The following is a 13,234-nucleotide window of genomic DNA, read 5'->3' on the forward strand; positions in this document are numbered from 1 at the left end:
TGTCTTCAAGCACAGCACGTCCACTGGGGTATTGGGGGATGAAATTTTATAGGAGATGGGGAGGGTGGATAGGGGCGAACACGCTTATTTGAAGACGTGACCATCGGTCCACTCCTTGACCTGGCCGTCAACGGTGACGGGAACGTCCTGGGACCACATATCCTCAACGAGCTTGCGGTCAGCCTCGTTGGAGGGGTCGAGCTTGGTGAACTCGTAACCCTCGAAGTCGGGGCCGACAGTGAAAGCGGGCTCCCACTCCTGGCCGCGGGTCATGTAGGCACCGTAGACGACACAGTTGTAGTTCTCGCCGTAGACGGACTGGGCACCGAAGAGGTACTTGCGGGAAGCCTCAAGACGGGTCTGGAAGCCACCAATCAAGTTGTTGGCCATGAAGGTGAGCTTGAGCTCGTTGTTGTAACGGTAGTTGACCTTCCAGAGAGAGTACTCATCGGCCTTGAAATGCTCCCAGAACCAGGGCATGGCGACGGTGCGGGGGTCCTCGTTGGAGAACTTGCGCTTCCAGTCATCAAGGATGAGAGTGGGCTTGCCAAGAGCCTCAAGGGGGTGCTTGGCCTTGGGGGCCTCAGCGGCGGGGGCCTCGGCAGGGGCGGCAGCAGCAGGGGCAGCGGCCTTGGGCTTGGGCTCCTTCTTAGGGGCGACGTACTTGATCACCTCCTCAGCGAACTTGGGGCTGGGGACGACAGCCTTGAAGGCGTCCTGGTTGATAATGGTGTTGTACCACCGGGTGGTGGCGGGGTTGGCCTCGCGCCAGGTCTTGTCAAGGACAGTGGCGAAAGCGCGGGTAAGGAGGGAGGCAGCGAAGATATCGGCCAGAGTGATACGCTCACCAACAAGGTAGGTGTTGGCAGTGAGGTGGGTCTCGAAGGGAGCAATGGCCTTGAGGGCAACCTTGGCGGTCTCATCGACAGTCTTCTTGTTGTAGGGATCGAGACCGAGCAAGGGGCGGTACCAGCCACCGAACTTGGGCAGAACCTCGGTGTTGGTGAAGGACAACCAGCGGAGGATGGAAGCGTAGTCCTGCTTGGTCTTGCCGAGGAGGGTAGTCTTCTCGTTCTGGGAGGTGACTATGAACAGGACGTGTTAGTCAAGTTGCTTTGAAACTCAATTGGATCCAACAGTAGAGCAATCAGAGGTGCCAATGGCACAATGTGTCCATTTCAAAAAAGGGGGGGTTCGAGTCCAAATTTTTCCCGCAGAGCGGGGTAGCCAATATTTTTTTCAGAGTTGTTTTTTCTCAACAGTTGTTATAACAATAGTTATAATTCAGACAGGGATAACTAATGGTATCTCATCATAAAGAAGAGAGGCAAAAAGATGGAACGAGGGGTGTGGTGGAATGTATTTGAAGGGAATAAATTTTCACATACCATAGACGGCGATGGCAATCGCCTCAGACAGAGTGAAGCCATTGGCACCCTCGAAGGCAGGGATCTTGCCAGTGGGGTTGATCTTGAGGTACTCAGCGCTGGTGTTGAATTCAGCGGCAGAGTTAGCCTCAGTCTTAACCAGCTCCAAATCGAGGTCGTTGTGCTTAGCAGCGACCAGGATGGAGATGGTGCGACCGTTGTCCTAGAGAATGTTAGGTATTGAATCAAAGCAATAGAGACAAAGAGAGAAACATACAGGCAGACCGTAGAGCTTTCCGAAGGCCATCTTGAATGTAATGTGTGGAAGATGAAGAGAGAAAAAAGAAAGAAAGAAGAGAAAGGAGAGGGGCGAACAAGAATTTTGTGCTGGCGGGACGACTTCGGTGCTCGGAGGAACAGATATTGCCGGTGGTCACGTCACATGACCCAACAAAAAACATGACACTCGGAGACCATCAACGGCCTCCATTCAGGACCTCAAATCCGAGTTCCAGCCCCGAATTCCCCGCCAATTCTCCCAGCCATGGCGTGGCACAAACCAAAAAGCCTTGCACAGGCGATGCAATCCCTCCGCCTAACCTCCACCCTCACAAAACCCTCAACCCAAGCCTCCCGAACAACCCTCAACACCCTCCGCACGCGCACCTACGCAACAGAAGCCGAAACCGTCCCTGCGCGCGCAGCCCCCGAAATCAACTTTGGCTCATTCACCAAAAGCCCCGCCCGCATCATCCCCGCCTCCCCATCCTACTTCTCCGGCAGCCCGCGGTTCATCGACCACGTCCTTCGGCTGGAATCTCTGTTAGCGAAGCACGCCGCACTCCCTATAGTGGCCACCAGCGAGGCGCCACGCATGGCGTGGTTCAAGCTCGCACAGTTCCGCGACTACGTGGGCGAGCCCGTGCCCATGAAGAAATACAAGTCCCTGGTCAAGATCCTGCAGCGGCTGAACCGCATCCAGCCCGATATGGTTCCTGTCGAGGTGCGCGATACTCTCGCCGCGTTCTTGCGTCCTGGTAACCCGTATGCGGTGGAGAATGTACCCCGGACGGTGGATGAGAATGGGCGCGCTCGCGGGAAGGGAAAGAGGAAGGAGTCTACGGCTGTTGTACAGCTTGTTGAGGGTGAGGGTGAGGTGCTGGTTAACGGCAAGAGTCTGGTCGAGGCGTTTAAGCGGGTTCATGATCGTGAGAGTGCGCTTTGGGCGCTGCGGTGTACGCAGCGCTTGGATAAGTATAATGCTTGGATTCGGGTGCAGGGTGGTGGTGTTACTGGTCAGGCTGAGGCGATTACGTTGGCTCTTGGTCGGGCTTTGCTGTTGCATGAGCCTGGGTTGAAGGCGGTTCTGAGGAAGGGTATGTTCTCGTTTCCATTCTTATATCTTATTCCATTCCTGACACAGTTGCTAACTTGAATTTCTTTATAGCCGGTGCCATCACAGTCGACGCCCGTCGGGTCGAGAGAAAGAAGCCCGGTCACGTCAAGGCCCGCAAGATGCCTACCTGGGTCAAGCGTTAAAGTGGCGAGATCGTTCGAGCATTTCCTATTTCCTATTTGTTTCAATACTGTATTATTCCACAACGGCACCCCGAGTTCGCGACTTGTTTTATATCCTGTACTCTCAATGCATATGGGGCATCAATTCTAAGGTTTACATTGAATTTGAGTTGAATGATTAGATCAGCGTGCTGTGCATCCATTCGAGCTCCAGAGTTTTAATATCTCATTTAATACATGATAACAAGTATGAATCGTGAGTGATGGAGTCCACCTGGGTATTCTATAGCACAGATGTGGTGGCAGCAGGATGGATATGGTAACCGACTATTACGCACCAATTAGGGCATAAATTGAGCTTTATAGCCTACATTTTGAACCAGCACTACAAATCCCATCTCCAATGTAGCTCGTTACGACCCCAAATATCCAAACCCTGAACAGTGAAAATGATTGATATTTGATATCAAGTAGATCAACTCCGTCTCAAATCCAACTAATCCTTGGAAGGGTATGCTAGCGAGAGATAGAAATTCAAAATGCCGAAATCCACGATGAACCATTTATATCGCATACCGAAGCAACAAGCAGCATAGACTACTCAGCAGACCAAAGAGAAATGAAATGAAACGACCCCAAACCCCAAATCCAAGCCCAAGCCCAATTCCCAAACGGGAACACAAAGGTCCCGTTCCAATTTTGCGCCAGATGCCCTTCGCCCTTTTTTCGTTTTGCCCACGCTCCAATTGCAAAGCCAGTTCAGATCGATTCAATACAAAGAATAGAGATGGTGATAGAATATAGAAAAGGTGGAAATGAGATAGGAAAGAATAACAGAAGCCAAAGAGAACCACCCACAGACAGAAGATCATGAGACTATGTACAACTCGTCAAATTCGTCATTAGGTTATGGTAAGCGAGGAACTAGAAGATGTGTGATGATTGTGATAGTGGCCCTGGTGATGACGAGAATGCGAAAATGGATTTCGCACAGCCACCTCGTTAGCCCAGGTTAGATAGGCGATAGATATAATTTGAAAGGATCAAGCGCTGATGGCCAAGATAGAGGCAGCAAATGATCGCCCCTCTCAAGAGGGGAATTGAGGACCGATGACCGAAGACGGAAGGAGGGGGCTGGTCGATCTCTCATAAGAGCGAATGGGAGATTGAGTACTCCGTACTCCGTAGTGCCCAACGAGGTCAGAGGTGACAGGTTACCTCTTCGCGATGTCAAATATCAACATCGGGGTTGGCGCGACGCTAGTAGGCAATAGCCTCCCTGTGGCGGTAGCGCTTGGTTGATATTGGCTCAATGCGTATAGTCTCCGATCGTCACGGTCGTGTCTTTCTTATTTGGGAGTGGACCCAATTTGAAGTGACGTTTGGGGTAATTGGTTTTTTCTTTTTTGCGGTTTTCTTTTTTCACTTTTCTGCTCTTCTTCTGTTTCCTTGGGACTTGGTTCATGGTCGTGGTACTGCCGTGGCTTCGGGTCTGGCAGAGATGTGGTGGAGGTCGGGTCTACTGTCCATGAGATCAAGGCATTGGCCCAAGACTGGGGTTTGGTATGATTAGGAGGTAATATAGGTGTATTGGAGTATAGCGCAAACTCACCAGACAGTATCTCTTCTTCCCAGATGCCCATTTGATAATCCACTAACCCGTGGGGTTCGAGTTGATCGCAAAGCTGAATTAGGTCCCTTCCCATAGTCTCCATGCGGTCTCGTCGAATTAGACTCGTATGCGCAGGTTGCTGACTTGTCGCAATCACTTCTAGCATCAAATCCTTTTGCTTTTGACAGAAGGCTAGCCAACATAGATTGAATTCGCTCCAGAGCTTCAGACGGTCGGAGTAATGGATGCTGTCGTCATGGAGGAGGCCTGCATATCAAAGAAGGATTAGCCTCTCACTGTAGACCCATCAAGGTGTCAGATGATGCTTGCATGACGCGCGCCTGCAGGCTCAAAGACAAACATTAGGGGGCAAAAAGAACAAGAAAAAGAAGGGTCCAGTTGGGAGTGCGACTTCTGTGCTACTAGACGAGGTTGTAAACCGTAGACACTTGTTCCCCAGTCTTCTCCAACGGGGCAAAAAAAAACAATAACAAATAATGTTGGCGAAAAGGAACTGCATCTTACCAAGATCCCGTGCATTGGTCACAAGCCACTCGGAAATTTCAAGTAGCGATACTCCAGCCTCTACCAATCTTCCGGCTCGCGTTTGATCAAAGGTGCGGCGCAGGATGCGTTGGTATCGTCCGATGGCCTCCTCCAGGCTGGGCTGATCCGACTGCTGTTGCTGGGGCTCTGTTTGGGGCTGATCCAATCGGTTCATGGACCCGGAACCCACTGCAGTGAAATCAGAGATGGGTGCAGGAAAGGACTGGGTGGTGTTCGGGCGTGCCATGGGACCCGGTTGGTTATAAGGCTGGAGTTGCGCATTTAGATAAGGCGAGAGTCCTGCGACCCCAGACCCTGCAGATTCCTCTGGCGTAAAATACTGTGGAACGGCAAATTGGTTCGGCAGGACATCAATAGCTGCAGACTGCCGTGTCTGGTACTGTGGCACAACCTCGAAGTGTCCTTGGGTTGGACCCTGCTGACTGAACCCGTACAGCATGGAAGAATCATAAGGTGAGAAAGCAGCCGGATCCTGAGGCGGCGCGCGCCGTCGCTGATGTTGAATAGCCGGCGATTGTTGAGGTCGTTGACCCCGTACATAGTCCTGGGGTTGATAGTTCTGTAATTCGTTTGACTGCAGGGAACCGCCGTGAAAGGAGCTGCCTGTGTATCCGTAGTCGTAGGACATCGGGACTTGCTCCCGGGGGTTGCAACATCCCCGTTTGGTCTCCACGTGGTTGTATGGCCGGGTCAAAACTATCTGTTGCACGACCAGATGCTCTGCGAGCGGCATTTCCAGACCGAGACATTAACCTTTCATTCTGCTTCATACGTTGATCGCCATCCATGGGGCTGTCCCAGGATCGGTGCAGATCAAGCTCAGCCCAATGCTTGGGGGACAGCGGTGGGCTTGCGTAGGATGCCAGCTTGGATGATTGTTAAGGCGGATTCCAGGAATCTTTTTCCACAGATGAAGTCTTTCCCCTTGTTGGGGGTGGGGGAGAGAGAGATAGGAGGGAAAGAAAGGATGAGACGTGATCCTTGCGGTTCAAGTAGACATTCAAATCTTGTCCTCTGATGCAGCCGCGACACAGATTTAAGTAACAGAGAAAACAAAATAATAACACAATAATAGAAAAGGAAAAAAAATTAAGAAAAAAAAAGCAGGAGAAGAAAGAAGGGAGAAAAGCGGAATTATATGTAATTAGGCAGGAAATCAGGGCAAAGTCAGGTAGATAGAGATATTAGAAAGCCGAGTGATGGATCTCAAAAGAACAAGATGACGAGCTGATCGAAAGGACTTCACGAATATGAGTAAGATAGATAGATCAAGTATATGTATATAGTCCAGTCCTTGAATTGGTCTAGTATAGTATAGAAAGGGTATAAGGGTATATATGAGTGGATAGTATCAGTAAAAAAGGGAAAACACCAAGGGGGAAACAGAAGAAACTAGGGCTTTTTCCGGGCATAGAGTCAAAATATAACCCAAATATCAAATATCAAATATAAAACATTAAGCCCTAAAGCCATATAATATGATCGACGATCGAGGATCTACACCTAAACTCCATTTGGCGCTATAATCGGGAACCCGGTGCAATGGTTCTTGGCCACTCCCGAGGGATTTTTGACATTTATTGGATTTTTTTTTGTTTTATTATTATTTCCTATTTATTTAGGGGTTCAGCTCTCCAGGTCAGGTGGTATAATACTTCTTCTTTTTTTTTCTTTTTCTTTCGCTCTCTCCCTCTCTGTTCATTTTCTAGTGTGTAACACTGTCTATGTTGCCTGGGGCTGATAATGAAAGGAGAGTAACATGAGACAAAATATTTTCCCCTTGCGTAGAGTGTAGAAAGGGAAAGGAAAAAAAAAAAGCAAAAGTCCCCAAAGTATAACTAAACGCAACTAAGCGCAACTAAACAAAATAGTTGAAAAAAAGGGGATGCTATTTACATTCCGGGGAGATTAGCCGGGCAGCTGCTGGAAACCTCGCGGAGATGCATACTTGAGGCTGATATGGGGGTAGAATAATCAGGGATAATAATAGGATAATAACAGCATAATAGTATAATAGTATAAGATCAGAGTCATCTGATTATTGCATATTTTCTACCTAGGTATACATTATACATGAAACTACCCTACTAGTCCAATATAAATCAATTCAAATAGCTGTGGAGCATTGTTTGCCCGATTGGATCTGCAAAAGCCCTGACGGCCACCTACATACGTCAGTTTCCTTTTCCTCGGGTTTCTGATTGCTCAGGTCTCAAGGGGGAGAAAAGCAATTACTGTTAATATGAAGTACTGGACAAAGGTATTTGTTTGTTTACTTACTATTTACTCCGTACCTTCACACCAAATACCCTAATTGTCCCTGTCATATTCCACCCTAAACTGGATCCGACACTCTGGTTGGGATGGGGAGAATCCACTCCACTATCGCTGCGGATGCGACCTCATAGATCCGGCTGATTTTTGTGAAGTAAAGCTGTTTATACTTTTCTCTAGCCCGGCAATGATCTACCTAGACATTAACCTTACCTGTTAACATTTAACCTAGTTACGGAGTACATAAATGTACCTATGTGGGTACCTGTCGTAGGTAGGGTACTCCGTCCTTAATATGTACTTAATACTAGCGTATCTTTTAAATCCTCCACTCACAAGCTCAGATTGAACCCCGAAACAGGATAGGATGATGCAATCTGCGGATGTACGACATATGAAATAAATCAAATTTTCTTGAACGAAAAAAAAGAAGAAACTACCAAAAACAAATTAAACCATTGGCCAGGCAGATAGACTCGCGTGTACACGGAATTCTAGATCACTGTGCTTCTCGGTATATCGCCCGCAACCAGGAGCCCAACACGTTGGATAGACCAGCCGGTAGCACAAAACACGAGGCTGGAACTGGGTAATATGGGCTTGGGAATTTGTAATGGGGCGAAAAAAGGAACAATACTACATTGTTATTGTTGAAACAATCGCCTTTTGACTTCCATCCGCACATATGTACGGAGTACTCCGTACTATATGCTGTTATCGGGCAACCATATCTCCAACCATGTCTACATACATAGAGCCATGACCCTGTTTCAGGTTTAGATATCTTCAAACATGTCAGACGAAACATGCACTAATATCTAATATTAGAATCCACAGAAAAAGCTTGGACCAAAAACAAAATCTCCCTATGTTGTATTTCACTCTCCCAATCCCATGACCGAGGCTTAGATTAGACAACCCAAGGGGTGTCTCTAGGTAACAAATCTCCCAGCTGAAACACGACAAACAGACTACTGCGACCTACATCGGATGTTTTATGTAGAGGGTAAGTAGACCGAAAGTAACATGACCCCCTCCAATGTTCTCCCTTCCCTTCTATTCCTCCTCCCCGTTGTCCTTCTCCCCCCCCCCCCCCTACCCTCGTAAATAAGAAAATTCTATTAACAAGTAGAAACCACCATTCCCTCGAAACAACAGTGCCTCGCCTTGTACGACTTCCATCTCGGACTGCAGACCCAGCGAATCCAGTGCCTCGGAATTCCGAAATCATCGTCTCACCACGCTCATCCAGTCCGGTTGCCCGGTCATGAGCACAGACGTCGCCGAGACGGGGTGGACGATGGATGGGAATGGCGTGTCGATAAGAGTTGTGTAGGTGCAATACGTATATATGTACATAGTTAGTAGCCACAGACGTATGTACTAGCGATTGTATATATATGCGGAACAATTTCCCCAACGGTGATGTATGTGTACATATACCCAAGTATACCTGCTTTTTTTGCCTTTACCTTTACCTTCCACGCTTTTCTTCTTCTTTTATACATACCGGCGTGGCCACATGCACAGACTACATATGTTGTATGCAACAGGGATGTGACGGGAGCCGGGGTTCGGGAGAACGGCAAGAACAATGTAGAACAGCAGAATGGGGCGTGTGTACTGCGTATGGTTTGTGGACTGCAGAAGGTTAAGGCAATAGTAAGATGCAAGATGCACCATCTCGACCCGCAATGTGCTGGGCGAACAAGGATTTGTCATTGTGGCTGCTCCCGTACCCGACTTGTGGGTTGGGAGTCATCCGGTCCACGAGACTGCGGTCCAGAAGGAAAGCGATGGTTCGAGGGAGGGGAACAGGTGTTTACCGAGGTTATTTTGTTGCGTGGAAAATCAGGGTTGGTCCGGATGGGAACGGGGGTTGTTGCTCATGCGGCTGAAACGTCAAGGCTTTGTTTTGGGCGTTGGTTGTTGGGGTTGATGTTGAAGCGTGTGTTGGCCAGACATGCTGATATGAGGTAGGGACCGGGGTGTTTGGGTGATTTGTTGGAGGTAAAGTTGTTGAGTTGAGAAGGATGTTGTTGTATAGTTTGTGGAAGGGGCTGGGGTGGCGATACTATACTTTAATATACCTTGGTTTTTGATGCATATACTTTCCAGGGTAGCATTATGCACCGCCATTGACACTGGTTGTCTGAGCTGATGGGAAATTGATAGGCGGAAGAAAGACAGCCGGGAGAAAAAGGTCATGGGGAAGATAATTTCCATATGTCCTTCCCATATCGGGAGAAATAAACTACAAACACGTCGCTGATCATTGAGTCATGTCATGTCGAGACCAAGAAAGAGAAAACCGAGCACCAAAAACAAACACCATCCACTGAATATATTGCCACTCAATCAGTGAGAAGGGCAATCATATTTGATCTGAGCCACAGTCAGTACGAAACCCCCAAGACAAACCGGATCAAAACATACTCAGTGTCATACTGAGGCTCACGTCTGTATTCTCCACCATATCCGTGAACTCCTCAAAGCTGATTTTTCCATCCTGGTCCTTATCAGCCTCCATGATCGTCTTGTCGACGATCTGCTGCAGCTGCACGTCCTTGAGGTTATTGCCGACCATCATCTTCAGCACGATGAACAGCTCGCCATTGGAAATGTAGCCGTCACGGTCGATGTCGTACACCTTGAATGCGAACCGTAGTTTCTCTTGCTTGTTTCCCTTCGAGCTGAATGCTGATAGGCCGGTCACGAATTCCTGGAAATCGACGTCACCGCCACCGTCTTCGTCGAAGATGGCGATCATCCTATCATAAAAGAGATGTATCAGGGACTAGTCTGTATATATATGCAGACCGTAGATCGTGGGTAGGGGTGTGGATGTGGATGTTTGGGGAGCAACGAACCTCGTGGCGAGCGGGTTGGACGACACTTGGGGGAGGGAGAGGAACTCATCACGGTCGATAGTGCCGGAGGCATTCTGTAGACTGTTTAGTATGCTAGAGCCTCCTCTGACAGTATGTACTGCGCAACTAACCTTATCCAGCTTCATGAAGCGCTTGCGCAGGCGATCCACTTCGTCCCGGTTGACTGTTGTCGCGATGTCAGCCACAAGCCCGATCCATCGCCTTGACACCTTATCCGACCGTGGAAAACGTACAGTTGGATGTAGAAACAATGTTATCGAGAAGCTGAGTGGTACCCACGGAGCCCCGGCGTCTCCGCGCATCGTAAATCGCAGCAGCATTGGGCTCGTTGGTGGAGGAGGGTTGGTCCATGGTGGGTGGTTGGAGAGGGAAACGAGATGCAGCGACGAGGTGGAGTGACGATTTATGCGATGGAGGTATAAAATAAAGGTCGTAGGGCTAGTGGAACAGCAAATACAAAGAACCAGATCAAGCAAGATAGCAAAAGAGGAGGCAGAAGAGTTGTTATTGCCAAGGGCCCGGGGAATCTGATATCGCCCAGCCCCGCACTAACCGGAAGCGGACAGGCAAGCGAGCCCCTGAGGCCGTGCACTCGGCCAAAACAGGCCACCGCCGGCTGACATTACAACGTCAACCCAACCGCGAGCCGTGAATCACCTCATCTTCAATCGTCAATATCTCCCCCCCCTCCATCAAATTTCATCTCAAAAATACGTCTACGAGAAAGCGCATGAACATACCTTTCTTCTGATTCCCATTTTACCCCGTCCTCGCCCATGGTCGTTGCCCTATTGCGCGTCCCGACGCTATGACTCGGTACGGGGGCCTGGGGAGGACGCGCCCTAAAAAGCTCACCTCCAAGGCATCCATCCCCGTTGTCCGGGAGTCAGAGATTGATGCCATCGACGATGAAATCCAGAGCTCTCTACAGCAGATCGAAACTGGCGTCGAAAAGGCCGAGGAGTCGGTGAGTCCCTAATTTTAGCCTCATCCCTATCCCAGTCACGTGACAATATCGCCAAAATGACACGAGATTTTCACCCCAATATAAAATGATCGCGTGCTGACCTCGGATTGTGTTAGGAAATTCACCTGCAACGCGCAATTAATGCCACTGCCCAGGGCAAAGTAAACGAGGCACACATCCCTACTCCCGAGACCATTCTCAGTAATCTTCAATATGACGAACTCTATCCTCCCATCTTCTCGCAACCTGCGACGTACATTCGTTTCTCCTCGACCGTCGAGGACTGTTGCGGATGCCCGTACAACATGACTGAGGAGGATGATGTCTTCCTTAAGATCATGAACCAGAAGCGCGATCCATCTGCTGGTCGTTGCACAGAGGATATCTTTGAGGAGGTCATGAATTTCTTTGAGGAGACGGCGCAGATGAAGCAGCCATATGCATCCATCGATAACCCCCCGGTGTTATCCTTCGCAGAGATGCAAGACATGATCGATGCCAGATTAGAAGATCCCATGAAGATGTTTGCCAAGGAGATATATGAGCACTGGAAGTCGCGTCGGATGTCTGTTCAGAATAACGCACTTGTACCGCAGCTCAAGGTACGTTATTATCCCATGCCATTGGCCATGCACATCACTAACTTCGATCCCCGCAGTTTGAAACTGGACAAGACACCGACGACAGTGATCCATTTGTTTGTTTCCGTAGACGCGAGGTTCGTCAGATCCGCAAGACTCGTGGTAGAGATGCGCAGAGTGCCGAAAAGCTCAGACGTCTTCGCAAAGAGCTGGAAGATGCTCGCGAGCTTGTTGCTTTGGTGCGCCAGCGTGAGGTTGCTCGGAAGGAAATGCTCTCCACGGAGCGACAACTCTTCAAGCAGCGTGCTGAGGTCAAGGAGATGAAGCGCAAGCTCAACATCAAGGACGATGATGAGGACCTCATCAACCAAAAGGTAAGCATGGGTACTGCGATCGCTCAATATATGCATATGCTAACCATTCTCCCACAGCCGAAAAAGAGAGTGCTCGATATGCCACCCCAACGTCCCAATGCTCCTCAACTTCGCATGCCCCTCAAGGCTGGCCAAGGTGCAGAGGATTTGCAACTCCTGGAGGACGTCCAGGCCGAGAAAGAGAACGAGATTCTGCGCGATATCAAGCAGAACATCACCAAGCACATCAAGTGGAACGAGGGATACGTGGATCACACCCGCGCACCACTCTCTCCTTCTCCAGAAAGGACATTCGATTTGGCTACCTTCCGACCCGCATTCACGGCACAGCTGCCCACTCCTCCATCATCAGAATCATCTGGCGAGATGGATACTTCCTTAGACGCCACCAGCCCGCTATTCTCTAGAGACAAGCTTGTTGGATCGCACGCCATGGAACTGCACGACGAACCACACCGAATGCCATCTTTCCGACGACGAGTTGGACGTGGTGGTCGGTTGATGATCGATCGTCGAAACATGGGAGCCCGTAAAGTCGAGATGGATCCAATCAAGGCTGATCGATTCAAGTTCGACCAAGAAGATTCTGACGAGGAGCACGATTATGATACCGATGCATACAGCATTCAAATCATGCAGCACCGGGCTATCACAATGGCCAAGGCACGCGAACAGGCTGCAGTGGCTGCCCAAGCTCATGCGCAGGCGCAAGCACAGGCAGCCCAAGTACAGGCTCAGCGACGACTGCTGGAGCAAAACGGTCAGCACCAAGGCTCTATGGGGTCGAATCTCGGACCAGCTGCTGTGGCAGTGTCAGAGACCTGAACGACTCTTTCCCTTTTTCCTCTTTCACAGCATTTGGCGGGCGTTTTCTTCGTGGCTCTATTTTCCTCATCCCTTCCTCTCTTTGTCTTCCCCCCTTTTACCACACTTGTAGTTTTAGTACTCCCTCATGTTTCGATGATTTCCGCGGGCAGGCTGGCTTGACGCCCGATTTCTCTTCTTTTTTTCCACGTTTCCGCCCACCTCTTTCTCACACATCTCTTTCTCGACATCTCGTTTCGACGCAGGTGCTTGCTACTC

General features: G+C 49.5%; 5 protein-coding genes across 5 annotated transcripts; 2 read left to right on the forward strand and 3 right to left on the reverse strand.

Moving 5' to 3' along the window:
- Positions 1-84: 84 nt before the first annotated feature.
- Positions 85-1,674, reverse strand: N7471_001336 (putative translation elongation factor eEF-1 subunit gamma; the record flags this gene model as incomplete). Its single annotated transcript, XM_057274057.1, has 3 exons — positions 85-1,085; positions 1,389-1,590; positions 1,645-1,674. The coding sequence occupies 3 exons, from the start codon at positions 1,672-1,674 to the stop codon at positions 85-87; spliced, it is 1,233 nt and encodes a 410-aa protein (XP_057142236.1).
- Positions 1,675-1,911: 237 nt separating this feature from the next.
- Positions 1,912-2,906, forward strand: N7471_001337 (mitochondrial 37S ribosomal protein uS9m; the record flags this gene model as incomplete). Its single annotated transcript, XM_057274058.1, has 2 exons — positions 1,912-2,743; positions 2,815-2,906. The coding sequence occupies 2 exons, from the start codon at positions 1,912-1,914 to the stop codon at positions 2,904-2,906; spliced, it is 924 nt and encodes a 307-aa protein (XP_057142237.1).
- Positions 2,907-4,346: 1,440 nt separating this feature from the next.
- Positions 4,347-5,692, reverse strand: N7471_001338 (uncharacterized protein; the record flags this gene model as incomplete). Its single annotated transcript, XM_057274059.1, has 3 exons — positions 4,347-4,438; positions 4,498-4,764; positions 5,023-5,692. The coding sequence occupies 3 exons, from the start codon at positions 5,690-5,692 to the stop codon at positions 4,347-4,349; spliced, it is 1,029 nt and encodes a 342-aa protein (XP_057142238.1).
- Positions 5,693-9,488: 3,796 nt separating this feature from the next.
- cnaB (calcineurin regulatory subunit B) lies at positions 9,489-10,748 on the reverse strand. The gene is made up of 5 exons (XM_057274060.1): positions 10,463-10,748; positions 10,340-10,392; positions 10,209-10,282; positions 9,775-10,109; positions 9,489-9,723 (listed from the first exon to the last, which is right to left on the reverse strand). Exons 1-5 carry the CDS (start codon positions 10,578-10,580, stop codon positions 9,713-9,715), a joined length of 591 nt encoding a protein of 196 aa, XP_057142239.1. The 5' UTR covers positions 10,581-10,748; the 3' UTR covers positions 9,489-9,712.
- Positions 10,749-11,037: 289 nt separating this feature from the next.
- On the forward strand, positions 11,038-12,976 carry N7471_001340 (uncharacterized protein; the record flags this gene model as incomplete). The annotated part of the gene is made up of 4 exons (XM_057274061.1): positions 11,038-11,196; positions 11,313-11,798; positions 11,855-12,151; positions 12,209-12,976. 4 exons carry the CDS (start codon positions 11,038-11,040, stop codon positions 12,974-12,976), a joined length of 1,710 nt encoding a protein of 569 aa, XP_057142240.1.
- Between the last annotated feature and the right edge of the window lie 258 nt (positions 12,977-13,234).

The sequence above is a fragment of the Penicillium samsonianum genome (genome assembly GCF_028829775.1).
Source record: "Penicillium samsonianum strain IBT 33392 chromosome Unknown utg000001l_segment0_segment0, whole genome shotgun sequence".
Taxonomy (NCBI): Eukaryota; Fungi; Ascomycota; class Eurotiomycetes; order Eurotiales; family Aspergillaceae; genus Penicillium; species Penicillium samsonianum.